This window comes from Salvia hispanica, chromosome 6 (genome assembly GCF_023119035.1).
Source record: "Salvia hispanica cultivar TCC Black 2014 chromosome 6, UniMelb_Shisp_WGS_1.0, whole genome shotgun sequence".
Classification (NCBI taxonomy): domain Eukaryota; kingdom Viridiplantae; phylum Streptophyta; class Magnoliopsida; order Lamiales; family Lamiaceae; genus Salvia; species Salvia hispanica.
In genome coordinates this window covers 9,474,611-9,490,785 of record NC_062970.1, presented here as the reverse complement: position 1 = coordinate 9,490,785, position 16,175 = coordinate 9,474,611, and the positions used below count along the sequence as shown (strand labels likewise).

Below are 16,175 nucleotides of genomic sequence, written 5' to 3'. Positions count from 1 at the left end.
AGTGACGAGTATAACTTAATTTACCTACCCCGTTCTATAAAAATTGTCTTCCTTTCCTATTTTTGGAGTGTTGCATAAAATTAGTCATCTTTTATTTTTAGCAAGTGTTTTTCACATTTATAAGATGAGGCTAATTTTTCACTAATAATATCTCAATCACTTTTCTTACGGTCTCCCTTGTATTTCATCAATTTTGCATAAAAAATTAGCGTCTTATATGCATTGAGCAATTGGCAAACAATATGAATAAGTCGAACATATGGGACCAAGAATATGACAAAAATAAATTAAATATGAATATGACGCAAATAAATGCAATATGGACCACATACAGACAATATAGAAAGTATTGTGAAGTGTAACGGAATACTAATTGTTTTTTCATAAATAAAATCCAAAGGGTGAAAGTAACACTTCTTCTATACCTTGAGGCAGTTTCTTTTGTTTAGTAGTTACAAAAACTCAATAAAATATATTCATAAAAAGGAATCTGAAAAAGAGATGTATATAACTTACCTTAATCTACAAGCGAGACAATTTCTGTTGCTGAGTTGCTTATTGGGCAGTTGAAATGAACAGAAACCAAATACTAACAAGTTTTATGAAAAATGGGCTCTATTTATATAAGAAAACACACCAAACTAGAATGAGGTGAACATTCTCTCAACTTATACAACTACAAAAGGGGATGTAACATTTTGGCATGCTTGGTTTCTTATGTACGATGACGAAGATGAGAATCCTGCTGGTCATACGGACTCTGCTGACCGATCATTAGGTCGTATCGTTGACCATCCATCGGTTAAGCCGTCGTCGGGCAATTGAGACCTAAGAGGTCCAAGATGAGATTAATTGAATCAAATTCATTGAGGAACTAAGAGGGAGGGTTTTTTTTACCTGTTTATCCCAATCAGTTCTCTTAGTTATGATCATTAGCATTATAGTCTGAATCAAAGTGCCTATCAACATTCCAATCCACACACCCTAACCATATACATTTTAAGATTAAGTCATGCCCTGAACTTTTTAGCATCATTTTAAATAAAAACCCAGAAACTCCAAAAAGTTTCATAGCATAACATAAACTGACCTCAACATGTAATTTCATTGCATAACCAAGCAAAACTCCAATAGGAATTCCTATCAAATAGTAGCATCCAATATTAACATAAACAACCACACTCTGCCAACCGGCCCCAATCGCCACTCCTGTTTACGATCACCAGACAAAGTTTGTGGCATTCTTCAACGATGTGCTTGCATTGTCTCGCGAATGGTGCGAGTAAGACGAGAAAGAACCAGGACTCACCAGAAAGAACTGGCTGCACACTGTTCATGAGGATGGAGAATGCCAGCAGAGGCGACAAGCGAGCGACCTCAGCAACCACAGCACGATCCTCCGTGAATACATAAGCCAGGCGCTTGCGAAAGACTAGAAAGAGTGCAAACAGCACCAGCCCTATGGCTAGTGAGATCACCACTATGTTGACAATGGAGAACTTTGCAGCTCTGGAATCGCCCTTCCCAAGCTCGTTTGAAACGCGCACGCTGGGAAAGAAAGATGATGGAATCAATATGGATAAAGGATTATAGCAGTTGGCTTTATCTACCTTGCTGCAGCCAAGAATCCAAGAGATATCATCATTTCCCAGCCAATGATGTTGAGACTGCAAGAAAATGAATGTAGCAATGTTTATCAATTACATCCAACCTTAAAAACAACTCAGATTGAATCATACCAGATTGCAAGAGCATCAACTTCAACCATAGCATTCTCCAAATTTCCCGTCAAAAGTATCAGTATCGCGTTGTACCAGAGCTCGAGGCTCCCACCATGCAAAAATCAAACAAAATGATCAAATCCCACCAAAAAAGTTTGGACTATTTATCAACTAAAATAAACGCAGCGAGTTACTAGTTCTTACCAAAGCATAGCGCCTGATGACACGGAAAGCTTGACTACAGGCCAAAGATCACTGAAAGCCGAGGTTGAAAAGCCTGTCCACGTCTCAGGGCATCCTCCTGACGTGACAAAGATCAACTGGCCGATATTTGGAATCCAGTAGGCTAAGACAGTGGACACCATTGCACCGGTGACACCAAAATGGAACTTGGCAGTTAGAAGCCACGAGAGAAAGAGATGGATCGAGAGTGAGCACACTGCAAGGTATGTTATGATCATGTTCTTGCTCTGTGCTTGCAAGTACATTTGGCAGGTAAATGAGACGACGAAGGAGTACATCACTGGAATGCACCAGATGGCGATTTTCCCAGCCTCTTCAGCAATCGCTTCGTTCTGTCCTAGAGCTCTTAAGAGAGGGGTTGCAAATACGTAGATTGGGACAAGTGAAGTTGACATAATAATCAAAACAATCCATGATCTTTGAAGATGGATCCCAAGCATATGATACTGCCTTGCACCGTAGGCTTGCCCACATAGAGTTTCCAATCCACTGGCTGCTCCAAGCTGCAAATTTTTATTGAATAATAAGCTAGACCAAATCGATGATCCATGTTAGATACGAGAGGGTATGAAATTACCAGCAATCCATTGGCAAATCGAGTAAGGAGGGTTAGAACGAGAGCATAGGCAGCAAGCTCAGTGGAACCGATGTGGCCTACAAAAGCTTGGCTAATGACATTTATCCCAAACGTGGAGAATCGGGTGAAGATGGCCGGGCCGGCCACCACCCACATTTTCTTGTTTTCCACTAAAATCTTCCTCTGTAAACTCTCCTCATTGATCACATTTGTTCCAGGCTCTACTGCCTTTGTTAGTGCTTCTTGAGTATTATTATCTTCCATTGTTCATATAATTCTCGGTCACAACACAACTTCCGAGCTCACACACATCACGCAGGCTTTAAATAAATAGTGTTTCTAAACGATCAAGGAATAGATGAATCAGGATCAGGATGGCAAATGATTGAATGGCTGAATAGGGCACATATCCAATATGATTATTACAAATTGTAATTAAAATCACACTTAATCCTTTATGTAATAGGAATAATAACAGATATGAATAACGCGAAACAGTGGCATGCATGCACATATAAACCAAAGGAATTTCTATAAGGTTTTGGGAAAGAAGAAGTTTTTGGAAAACCAAAACTCGATTGATTCTATTTAACTGTATAAAATGGATGAACGGCGCTGATTAAATTCTTCTTCTCCTCTAATTTCATGCAGTCTCCATAATATTATCCCCTCCAATAAATTAATTAATGCTATATATTGCGAATATGGGCTTGTGTAATATTAAAAAAATACTCTAATTTGTGACAAATATGGATTCATTTTCTATTTCTGGGGAGCGATACCAAAAATAAAAATATTAAAATTTGTTAAAACAAAAGGTTTGAAAAATAATTAAAAAAATCATGTCATTACAGACCAATAACCTTTCTAAAAATGTCTCAAGTTCGAGTTGCTAGCGGCAAGATAATGACGCTAAGGCATGGGGGCAAGCTCGAGGTCAAATTAAAGTACTGTAGTTTTTGTGCAAATTGATCCTACAATTTTGCAGGTAAATTTATTCTTGCAACAATGCTGTCATATCTAGTAGCACGTGGATGCCAAAAATAAAAAATTGACTAACACGCCAGTAAGGCTATAGATATAAAACGGGAAATAAATGCAAACATCAACGATCTATCCATTGTAACTTTGATCCAGAAATACTACTATTACTATAACTAGTCTAAGAGCTTATGCAATGAAGTATGGTATCCTCCACAAACCATAACTGTTTGATGTTCGATGTCCGAAAAGACAAAAATGACGAAAACGGGCAGTTAATATTCAAGAATAAACGAAAGAAAGCCAAAAGAAAATACCTGAGAAACAGAGAAAGTTTACCAAACATATATAGTAAGAATCCTGCAATGCTAACAAAACACAACTGTTGTTTCTAAGGTCACAATGAATGAATGCGATGAGCGGATTTCCCAGTTAAAAATACATTCTTATCTATTGTACTGGTGTTCTCTCTAGAGCCGGTATAGATAGACCCACATAAACTCAAAGCTGAATTTAACTAGCAAGAGAGATTTTTTTTCTACCACAAAATTGGCTGTCAGGCTAGTTATCCCTCAGTTGGAGTGGTTTCGGAGCTGCCCTCTTCACTGGTTTCACTTTCTCCTGCATTTTCCTCAGATTGTTCTTCAGTATTGCCTTTTGCAGGTCCAGGACCGGCTGATACCTTCACCATTGAGGGTCGCAAAAGTCTCTCACCAAGTTGAAACCCCTTCCTGAATTCTTCAATAACAACACCTTCTTCATATTCTGCTGAATCTTCGCGCATTATAGCTTCGTGCAGCTTTTGGAAAGAGAATAAAAGTCAGAAATATATGGAAGAGAATCCATAATTTAAGTAAAAGAAGAAAAACAATGCCAATTGCAGCTCGATTTCACTGCCTGATTCACACGATGTGGATTAAGTGAGTTATCTTCAAGGAAAAATTCCACAATATAGAAAGGATATTTAAAAGTTGAAGCGTCATCATAAAACGGGGCGCCAGGGAGAGACCACCGAAACACCTCTCCTAACCTACAAGAGGGCCAGAGGAAAATATATTGCAATATATAAGATGCCATACCATCTCTGGTCAACTAACTCACCGAGTTGGCTCGACTCGATTGATACTTTGTTTAACCTAAAAGCGTATCCGGTTCTTCATAAAACCTGAACCAACTTTATACAGCTTTTCAAAGAGTTCAGTTATAACTCGACTGAATTCTGAGCCAACTCGGGAGCTTGCCTGCATCGAGCCAATGGCCAGAGAATGATTGTAAATACAAGGCTGTTGAAAGGACTCTGTGGTTAAAAAAAGCCCCTCGGTATTCTAAAGGGGCAACATCTACACAACTTGTTGTCATTGCAATATTAGCATAACAAGGCTGTCCATGCACCAATTAGAATTACTTCCTGATTTAGAAATACCGAAATAAATAGTAGGAACTCACCATCGGATCAAATTGTTTCCCAACAGTCTCCACAGGAACAACACCCAGGGATACCAGAATCTCCACAAACTGCTTGTATATGCTCTGGTAACTGTTGGTGATCTTTTCTTCTCCTTCAGTTTCCACTTTGATCTGAGCTTTAGCCCGCTCAAAATTATCCAGTACAGGTAACAAATTCTCTAAAACTTCTCCTCGTGCATTTGACACCTGTGAAAGCCGGTCTCTCTCCGTCCGCTTACGGAAATTGTCAAAGTCGGCACTAATTCTAAGAACTCGATCCTTCTCATACTGCAGTTCTTCAGATAAAGTCGCCACCTTTCTCTCAAGATCCACTTTTTCTTCTTCAATGGATCTTAAGAAAGATTTTACTTCGGTAACTTTTGAATCATCATTATTTGCTAGAGCCTCCTTATATAAGTTTAAAGAAGCTATTACCACAGAACTTGGTTCATCCGCAACTGCATCAGTAGTCTCACTAGAACCATCAACATTAGCAGTGCCATCATTGTCCCCCTGCCCATCAAAATAGAACTAGTAAATCATTCCGTATATGCAAATTCTCTCTGGCTGCTGAAACATTTAAATCCTTTTCCTAATTTTAGAAATTCCTACCAAATCAAATGGCTATTCCAAAAAAAAAGCTTGGATTTTCAAACAGAAACCTAAAATCAACAGGATTTGCTGGGGAACAAGTCTCACTTGTGTAAAAAATGATTACACATCATTAACCACATAAACAAATTATAGGTTAGTATATATTTGTATAAATGCAGCTAATTACTAAACTATCTGAGTATTATTAGCCTGGAAGTAATACAATTTTTTCCACCATTATCATACAAGAAACAGCATCAGTTACAAAATACAGCTTTTTTAAAAAATTCCTTCAAATAAAACAAGTTGCATCAATAACCCTATCATCTCCGGAGAAAACATCAAGGAATCAAAACTGAACAACAGGCATGGCACACTGAATAAATAGCTCATCCATAGCTAAAAATAGAAAGCAAAATTAGAGATAAAATCGAATCCACGCAAATAGAAAAACTACCTCAATTTGAGGCTCCGAATCAGATCCTTGAGCCGGCTCTTTCTCTTGTGTCTCGGTTTCGGCCTCCGCGGTTTCTCCATTAGCAGCGTAGGTCGAGAATTTCTGAGCGGAGAGGCTGAGAAATTCGATGCCAGTCCTCTTGTGTTGTCTGGAGTGGTGAATACGACAGCGTATCAAAGGCAGTGAGAGCCTAGTGGATGTGAAGGAAATCTGAGGAGGTTTGACGGAGGAACCACCGGCGGCGGTACTGCAAAGATAGGCCGCGAAGGTTGGTGGCGTTTTTATCATTGCGGCGGTGGCCATCGGAGACGGAGAGATAGAGAGGGAGTTGGTGAGGAGAGGATAATGGTTGGAGGAATGAAAGAGGATTGAATTTGAGGGTTTAGTGTGATCACTTCTCCTACCAGCTTCTGGAAAATAAATTTAAATTCAAATTAAAATTAAAATTAACATTAAAATTAAAATTATGAAGTTCAGTGCGAAGCATAATTTTATTTTATTTTATTATGTACTATACTAGTATAATCTAAGACAATAGTTTAGAGAGAAATTACAGATTTGGAGAAAGGATCCTACTTATATTTTTTTATCTTAAATATTTCATTTTGTAGCTTATTATCTGCTCACTCGTTAAATTTTTTTCTGTTACTCAATATGGTATTTTCTAAAACTTTGTTACAGTTTTCGATATTGTTCTGATTCTTTTGAAATACTATTCTTAACATGAAGTTAGCTTTCTGAATGATGATTTTAATATTTATTTTTGCAACCTTAATTCGTTCTTTAAATTGTTTCGTGGTTGGGGTTTGTTGTTTTATGTCGATAAATGTGTAGTGAATATTGTTGATAGGCGTACTTATTATGAGATTGAGAAAGTGTACAACTATTAAGAAATTTTTTTTGGTGATATTCACGTTGAATCTAAAGCATCCGAATAACATTATTATAAAATAATCTGGAATTCATTATAATAAACTAATAACAACCTTATAATAATTTTTTGATTTTTCAATTATTTTGATTTTTCAATTATGCTAAACAATGTTATTGTTTCTAAATATCTGAATTTTCTGCAATGAACAACAAACAAGGTTTTGTAATAAACTCTGCATTATTTTATACATAATAGTAATAAAAAAAGCGTTTACCGTTTAAAACTAGTTTAGTACTACAACCCTAATTATAAACGTATAAAAGCTAATTATATTAGAAGATGAGTAAAAATTAATTTGATTATATTTAGTTAAGCATATACTCCATCCGTCCCCAAAGAATATGCACTTTGGATTCGACTCAGGTTTTAACGTAAAATTAATAAAGTAAAAGAGAGGTAGAGAGAAAAAGTAATTAAAGTATTGTTAGTGGAGAATGAATCTCACCTTATTAGAGAGAATTTTTTTTTTATTTTAAATTAGAAAATGTATATTCTTATAGAATGGACTAAAAAGGAAAGAGTGCATATTCTTATGGGACGGAGAGAAGTATTGTGTTATAGAAAATTCAAAAATATGAAATACCCATATTTTGGCTTTCTCAAAAAGGTTGTCCTATTAGGTGAAAATAGTTTAGGTGTTTATCTATTTGCACTTGTTAAAGAAATATTGATTGGTTATACAGTCATATACCATGTTAGAATGCACCAATGGAGCAATGAATATTTTCTCATAAGATTTGTGCATCATATTATACTAAATTTGTCCAAAAGCGATAGTACACAAATTTTTCGATTAGTTAGTTTAATTTTAGGTAGGGTGGTATTCGGTTGGTTAACAGATCCCAAAATTCCATCAAAAAACTAATCGGAATCGACCCAATCTTTGATTCGGTTACTTAATTAACCGACTCAGTTTGAACCGATCGGTTATCGGTTATAACCGAACTAACCGAATTGGTTTATAGTATTAGTTTTAACATACTAGTTTTTAAGCACTTTATTAACTTTAAAATTGACTTTTTTTAACATTGCAATATGACTTATGAGACTTTAATAAAATTTGGAAGTAAATTACAATTTCTTCTATTGTGATAAAATTTGGAAGTAAATTACAATTTCTTCTATTGTGACAAAATTTGAAAGTAAATTACAATTTCTTCTATTATTAATTAAAAATATAATAAAAATTAAAATTGTTTATGGTTTTAACTTTTAACTTGTTATCTACTTTTTTTTTGTTTATTATTATTATTATTATTATTATTATTATTATTATTATTATTATTATTATTATTATTATTATTATTATTATTATACTCCTATTTACAAGCAATACATATATTGAATAGGCTTTTCAATAGACTTAAACTTTAAATGATTTAAAATTTGAAAACCTTTCTCTAATAATAAGTGAAAGGTTATCTTATTTTTAAAATAGTAGTATTGCTTAAGTACTCGTTAACTTTGAGAGATCTTAATATCTTATTGTTAAAAATATATTTAGAAACTTTATTGAATTTAAAATATTATAAGTATAAGTAACTGATAGTACACAAATTAAAATAGACTTTTTGGACATTGCATATTTGCAATATGAGACTTTGACAAAATCTGGAAGTAAATTACAGATTCTTCTATTGTGACAAAGTTTAAAAGTAAATTATTATTTCTTTTATTATTAATTAAAAATATAATTGAAATTAAAATTATTTATAGTTTTAACTTTTAACTTTTCATCTACTATTATTATTATTATTATTATTATTATTATAATAATACTCATATTTACAAGTAATACATAAATTGTTTAGGCACTTTAAAAGACTTAAACTTTACATGATCTATAATTTAAAAACCTTTCTCCAATAATAATTGAAGGGTTATTCTATATTTAACATAGTAATGCTTAAGCACTTTATTGACTTTGAGATATAAATTTATAAGTATAATACTATAATTGATAGTGACACACATTAAAATGAACTTTTTTGACATTGCAATACAAGACTTTGACAAAATTTAGATATAAATTACAATTTCTTCCACTGTGACAAAGTTTGAAAGTAAATTATAATTTATTCTAGTATTAAATAAAAATATAATGGAAATTAAAATTTAATTTAATTCGGTTATCGGTTATATAACTGATAACCGACTTAGAGCAAAAACGTATAACCGGTACCGAACCGATAACCGACCGGTTCCGGTTCGGTTCCGATTAACCGATTAACCGAAAACCGTTTACCCACCCCTAATTTTAGGGGTGCTAAAACGGTTCTCTGGTTCTCGATTAACCGGAATCGGCCGGTTAATTGAGGAACCGGAAACCGGAAACCCGTTCCGGTTTAGGTACTGGTTCCAACTTTTTGTATCAAATCGGTACCGATTAGAACCAGTCGGTTCTTGTGCCTAACCGAGAATTTATTTTTTATTATAATTTAATATGCTAATAAATCTAACTCAATTGAATTAATATTGAATTGAAATAAAATAATTTGAAACATTGAGTGATTTTAAGATTTTAAACAAAGTTAAATTAGCAAGCTCTGTTTTTCTGAAGTATTTAAAATATTTAAACCGTGATGCTTTGAATCAATAATTATTTCCTCAATCCATTTTTTATGAACTAACTACTATGAGTAGAACATTATAAGTTTATTTTTTTTTAATTTTTTCCAAAAGAACTATATAAATCAATATCATTTCATATGAAAGAAATTTAACTTTATAACACATTTATGTAATATACGGTTTTAACTTGTTTGTCAATGATTTATTAATTGTTCCGTATTAAACGAAAAAGCCACAACAAGATCAATTAATATTTGAAATTCTATTGAATATTTATTTAGCAAAAGAAAAAGGAAATGAAATTCAATTTTAAAATTTCTTTTTTAAAAAAATACTAAATTTTAGAACTCCTTATTTTATAAAAGAATTGCCATCATAAATTAGTTGTACTACACTTAGCTTCCTCTTACCCATGACATTTATGAATATTATTGTATTGTTGGTTTGCATTTTTTTTTGTATTTATTTGAATTTTTAGGTATTATTTTGTTATATTTTCAAATGTTTAATTATTATTTTATTATATTGAATTATTTAAAATTATAAAATAAATTTAGATTGAAATTATACATCGGTTTCGGTTCCGAACCAGAACCGACCGATTCTTAATCGGCTGGTTCCGATTCTAGGATTTATGAAAAATTGAAACCGGTTAATCGGTCAACTGTCCAATTAGAACCAGAAGCGGCCGAATAAGGAGGCCGTTTTAATTTGTAGACTAATTTTGCCCATTAATAGTTTTGTATTGGGGTAACTAAGGGATAATTTTTTTTGGCCCAGAACATTGGTTAATCATCATACTAGCTAGTAATTGTGTACTAATATATTTACATGGTCATTACTCATTACCCCTTGGAACACAAAACAATCACATTATTGTGAAAGCTAGAAGGTATTTTATATTGATGCATCAAATAATCAACTTGAAATATAATAGTGTTATTTAAAATGAAACATTCAAGTTTCAACGATGTAAGTTACAAGTTATACAATAAAACACAAATTTATATTGAATGTCAGAACAAATTTTAAAGATTGAATTAAAGATTGAATTTTGTCCACTCATTTCTTTAATCTTATGGACCTAATAATTCAAGCAAATAATATCATCTACTACATTTTCATATTAAAATAATTCAAAAATCATGTTTGAGGTATTATTTTGTAATTCCAAATTTGGCATAAATTCCATCTTCCATAATTCAAGCCACATTAATTTTTGCAAGGATTTGTATATATTGATTTTTCGTCTCCATCGCCAGAACCAAGAATTGTATTTCATCTCCATAATTTATAGTACTTTGATTTGCTTCAATGGAACAGTCAAGCACCCAAACGCAGAGAGATGTTTTACCAGCACGTTAATGGATGCCTCGAGCAAGCTTTATCCGACGACTGATTTTACACATGAAGCAGCGACAAGACACCCTTCTATCGAGATTAATCAAGAGTCTCAGGGAACAATATTTGATTGAGTTACAATCTCCGGTTGGCAGCTCTCTCTTTGATTTTGATTCTGATTCGTCGGAGGAAGAATCATGCGACCCCAGTTGGTTGTATAGTTTTTTGTTGTATTATGTTTTTTGTTTTACTGTTATTTTAATAATGAACTTGTTAAACTACTTATGTTTGGATTAAGTGACGCAAATGTTACTGATAAGGCTAATTTCATGCATCGGTTATATAGTGACTGAAAAGCACTACATTTTGCTGGGTCTAACACAGTTTCTAAGTCAGGTGTGTGAAAGAATCGCTAGATCCAGGAGATGCTGGAGGAAATGTCTAGCGAAGGAATGAAGGAAAAGTGAGCAGAACTTAAGGAAAAGAAGGCTAGAAGAAGGAAGTCAATAGCTGAGGGCAACAAAGTCTATCTATACCTCGCTGGGCCCACTTCAACGCCTATAAATAGAGGAGCATGCAACACACAAGCTATATCACTTTTTCACTCTTAGCTCACACACAACACACACACTTGGGAAATGGGAGTTCTGGGGTAGTTTAGGTTTCAAGGGGTCAAATCTTCAGATAAATTCCGTCGTAACACCGTCCACGTGAGGGCGAAGATACAATCTACTTACTTTCGGTTTTTTTTGCACTCTATTTCGTTCGAACTTCACTTTTGGAAGTCGATTTGGCTGTTGATGTTACTGATTATCTATGCATTTCGTAGTTTTCGATATATTTGTGTTATTTCGTGTTGATCTACGTTGATCCTGCTGTTAAGAGTTTTTATTTCGACAAGTTGCATGTTGATCTCTGTTTTTGTTAATTTGGTTGTAGATCTGCGGTGTTGTTGTTGATTGGAGGTTGTTGGTTGAATCTGAAGTTATGAAATGTTTTTTTTGGCTGGAGTTTGTGTCGGATGCTTGGATCCGGAGTGGATTTAGCGTCCGAGGTTGGATCTGAACAGGGGAAGTCGAGTTATGCATGGATTTTGAGTTTTCTGTTTACTTTCTGTTTTGCTTCGTCTAGCATCCGTAGATCTGTTTAGTTCTTAATTGTTCTTCATTAAATCGTTAAAATCCAGTCTGCTCTGTTCCGATTCGCTCATACTGTTTTCTTCTGAGTTTTTATGCAAATTGGTTGGAGAAGATGATGTCGCTGTTAGTTAGTACCTTAGTTAGTTGTTTTTTCAGCTTTTCGTCCGTACTCTGCTTTTTCAGTTATGGTCCCCACCGTCAGTTTATTTCCCAGATCTAGGTAATTAGAATAGTTTCTCAGATCTAGTGATTGTTTCGGTTCTAGTTCACGTACATGCCTTTGTTGTTTCGCCTAGATCTAGCTGTTAGAGTAGCAGTTTAAAATCCCAAGTTTAAGTTAAATTTCCTCAATCAAAAAAAAAAAAAAAAAAATGCGTGGCAGCAGCCAACCCAAAAACAATTCTCAAATCCTTGAGCATGATTATTACGCATCCATCTCTGTGGGATCGATCCCTACTTCCCTGTGCTAGGTTTTAGTATAAGTGGTTGAGGGTTTTTGAAGAAGTGCTCTGTGTGTCCGACGACCAGGATTTCCCGACGACAAGTGAGTTCCTAGACCGTGTGATCTAGCGGATTTGCTGAACCTAGGAAACCTGTTATTTCTTTCTGCGCACACAGTGACCACCCACACACGTAGTTGTGTCTCTTCAGTTACCTTCGTTTGAAATGAATATTTTAGTTTATGGTCACTTTTAATATGTTAGTTCGACCATAACCCTAAAACCTTGGGTTTCGGGTTAGCTTAACGGGTTAATCGGGTTGCAACTGATAAAATTAGCAGCGATCAATCCAATAAATAATGATGAAAATTATTTGTTAGTTATGTTATGAAATGTAAAATATTTAATTATGATAAATTTGATAATTTGAGATACTCCCTCCGTCTCGCTTTAGGAGTTCCGGTTGATCAATTTTGGGCGTCCCGTTTTAGGATTCCCGGTTGAGATAAGTTAATAAAAAAATGCCTACAAAGTGTTAAAAGTGGATCCCAATATCCACTACAACTAATAAAAAAGTGTTAAAACTAGGTCCCAACATTCACTATAACATTTATTTATTGTACACTCAATTAAAAGTTGGTCCCAACATCCACTACAATATTTATTTATTATACACTCAAACACTTTTTTCTTAAAACATGTGCCCGACTCAACCGGAACTCCTAAAGCGAGACGGAGAGAGTATATGCTTAAACTCAATCATAAACATGATCAAATATTAAAATTTGAGATTTGTGCAAAATGAAATATAAATATATTTCAAGAAAATTTAAAGCATGTTTTAGAAATTTAAATATTTTTAAGTGAATTTGAAGTAACTAATTTATTTATCTATTATTATATTAATAAAAATTTAATATATAATTTGTATATTTAATATAAGTTGAAAGTTATTTTTGTAGTTATCTATATTACAAAAATAATCAATGAAGTGACGAATTAGGAATCATAAATAGAACAATAGAAATTTTATCCCTAATGGGGTTTTCGGGTTTGGCCCTAAGAGCATCCACAATGGGGCGAAGGATGCGACGGACGATGCATCCTCCGCCCCTTCGTCCGCCGCTGTGGGCTCGCGGACGAAGTGCCTCCTCCGCCCCTTTGTCCGTCGCATCGTCCGCCATTATGGACGACACGGACGATGCGACGGACGATAGAACGCGTTTTCGTTTTTTTTTTCAATTTTTACACACTATATATACATCTCATTTTTCACTCCATTTTAACTCCATCCACTCATTTTCACTCTATTTCAAACAAAATGAACCCCGGAGATCCGAATAATCTGATGTTCGGTGGTGGTGCACGGTGGCCGGGTACAGAACCCGATGAATACCGGCCCTTCAAATCCAACACCCAGTACGATCCCCATTTCAGCACGGACTCGTACGGGCTGTCAGAAATGGAGCCTTCTCCCACCCGCGCACCCGCCCCACCCGGCTCAAATCGCGTACCTCCAAGATATGATCGATGGCCTCCACCGCAAGTTGGGAATGCTTTAGGCTAGCCTCTTTTTATCTGTAGTGCACTTTTTTTATATATAATTTAGTAACTTCCACTTTTAATTAAGTAAATGTAGGATTTGCCTTAATTGTGTTGCTTTTTTTAAATTTATTTTGCTTGATATATTTGCAAATATAAATTAAATACAAAATAGAAGTAAAAACTATAGGGCGGGTTATAGTCCGCCCCATTGCAGGTGGAAGAGGCGGAGGATAGAATGCTGATGTGGCGGAGCATAGGGCGGGCTTAGGGCATCGCATCCTCCGCCCCATTGTGGATGCCCTAACGGGTTGCGGGTTAATCGGGTGCGGGCTAATCGGATTGTAATTTTATCGGGCTATATATTTTCAACCCTAATCCTATAAATTTGACGGGCTATTCAGGTCAGCCCACAGGTTGCGGGCTGGACTGACATCCCTACTCGTACTAATGTGGTTTCTGTGTGTTGTTGTTTTTTAGGTATGTAATTCGTGAATAAATAAATATAGTATGTAATTGGGGATGTCAATGTAACCAGGAACCCGCAGGCCGGGTCAGGTTGCAAATTCGCAGTCCAAATTTAAAATTGGGCCATTCGGGTCACCGGTTTATGCGGGCTGACCCGTTCGGGTTACGGACCAACCCATCAGGTTGAAGATTATAATAAAAAAAATAATATTAATACTAATAATTAAAAATCAGAATAATATTAAGGCTCATTTACTGCTGGCGCTGCTAAGTCAATTAAAATTTTCTAATTCAAGCGCAACTTTCTTCTCTTTCCTGAGTCCTGAGCCTTACGGCCCTCCTTCTCTTTCCCTATTGAATTCGTTCCCAAAGGCCAAAATAGAAGGATTTTCATGCTGCCGCCACCGTCGGGCCTCGGATCGGCCAAACGGAACTCGTCCATCTCTCCCATCTCTCGATTTTCAAGCCAACGCCGACGTCGATCTCCACTTCGCCGTCGGTTAGTTCATCTTTTTGTGTCTTGTTTTTAGAATCTTGTTTATTTTGCTTGACTGCAAATAGGTAGAAGTGTAAAAACATAGAAGACACAAACACAATATTTTGATTTTTTAAATCAAAATCAAATCTTTCTAGATAAAAGAGGAATACTTACATATACATGATTCATGATTAAATGAAATAACTTGAATGCGAGTATCCCAATTTTTTTTAACTGCTGGAGGAGAATTTACACAACTTGAGCTTTTAGTGTTAAAAACATTGGGTCATTCTTTTTTTTTTAATACTCAAAACATATCCAAAAGATATTTTGTACATATTTTCCTTTTGAGGATTACCTTTTTTCGAAGATTAGGATCAAAAAATCTATATTTTCCCGATTCATTCCAACATGAAAATCAATTCAACAAATTTTCACTTAATATTTGTTGTTTCTTCTTGCTCTTCCAAATAGGGATGCGGTTCCTATTTGAACAACTATATAACAATTGATATTATATTGATCTTGTTGTCATCTATTTCTTTACTTAACGTGTACAATTGATATTATATTGATCTTGTTCTCTATGTTTATGTTGTAGTTGATCGACATGGAAGACTCACTCCAAGTTTTGTTGAGGGAAATGATGATGATATACAAATTCTATATAATTCTAAAAGTAAGAAGATGAAAGCATCTGACGTTAGGAATCACTTTACGGAGGTGAATTTACACAACTTGAGCTTTTAGTGTTATAAACATTGGGTCATTCTTTTTTTTTTAATACTCAAAACATAACCAAAAGATCTTTTGTACATTTTTTCCTTTTGAGGATTACCTTTTTTTCGAAGATTAGGATCAGAAAATCTATATTTTCCTGATTCATTCTAGCATGAAAATCAATTCAACAAATTTTCATTTAATATTTGTGGTTTTTCATGCTTTTCCAAACGGGGATGTGGTTTTCTTATTCGAACAGTTATATAACAATTGATATTATATAAATCTTGTTAGACATCTATTTTTTTACTTAAAGTGTACAATTGATATTATATTGATCTTGTTCTCTATGTTTATGTTGTAGTTGATCGACATGGAAGACTTATCTCCAAGTTTTGGTGAGGGAAGTGATGATATACAGATTCTATATAATTCTAGTAAGAAGATGAAAACATCTGACGTTTGGAATCACTTTACGAAGGAAAAACAACCCAATAAAGATGGAAAGCTATCGATCAAGTGC

The 16,175-nt window shown here is 34.6% G+C and overlaps 2 protein-coding genes across 4 annotated transcripts; both read right to left on the bottom strand.

Annotated features, from left to right (window-relative positions):
• Positions 1-522: 522 nt before the first annotated feature.
• Positions 523-3,918, bottom strand: LOC125194175 (protein DETOXIFICATION 21-like). Of its 3 annotated transcripts, XM_048092245.1 has the most exons (9): positions 3,840-3,918; positions 2,542-2,880; positions 1,926-2,467; positions 1,740-1,826; positions 1,611-1,667; positions 1,310-1,548; positions 1,091-1,209; positions 898-984; positions 524-828 (listed from the first exon to the last, which is right to left on the bottom strand). In XM_048092245.1, exons 2-9 carry the CDS (start codon positions 2,803-2,805, stop codon positions 775-777), a joined length of 1,449 nt encoding a protein of 482 aa, XP_047948202.1. In that variant the 5' UTR covers positions 2,806-2,880; positions 3,840-3,918; the 3' UTR covers positions 524-774. The 3 variants fall into 3 exon arrangements, with proteins under 3 accessions (XP_047948204.1, XP_047948202.1, XP_047948203.1); XM_048092246.1 differs by lacking the exon at positions 898-984; XM_048092247.1 differs by lacking the exons at positions 898-984; positions 1,091-1,209 and having other exon boundaries at positions 523-828.
• On the bottom strand, positions 3,846-6,399 carry LOC125194177 (protein GrpE). The gene is made up of 3 exons (XM_048092248.1): positions 6,020-6,399; positions 4,969-5,481; positions 3,846-4,321 (listed from the first exon to the last, which is right to left on the bottom strand). Exons 1-3 carry the CDS (start codon positions 6,320-6,322, stop codon positions 4,088-4,090), a joined length of 1,050 nt encoding a protein of 349 aa, XP_047948205.1. The 5' UTR covers positions 6,323-6,399; the 3' UTR covers positions 3,846-4,087.
• Between the last annotated feature and the right edge of the window lie 9,776 nt (positions 6,400-16,175).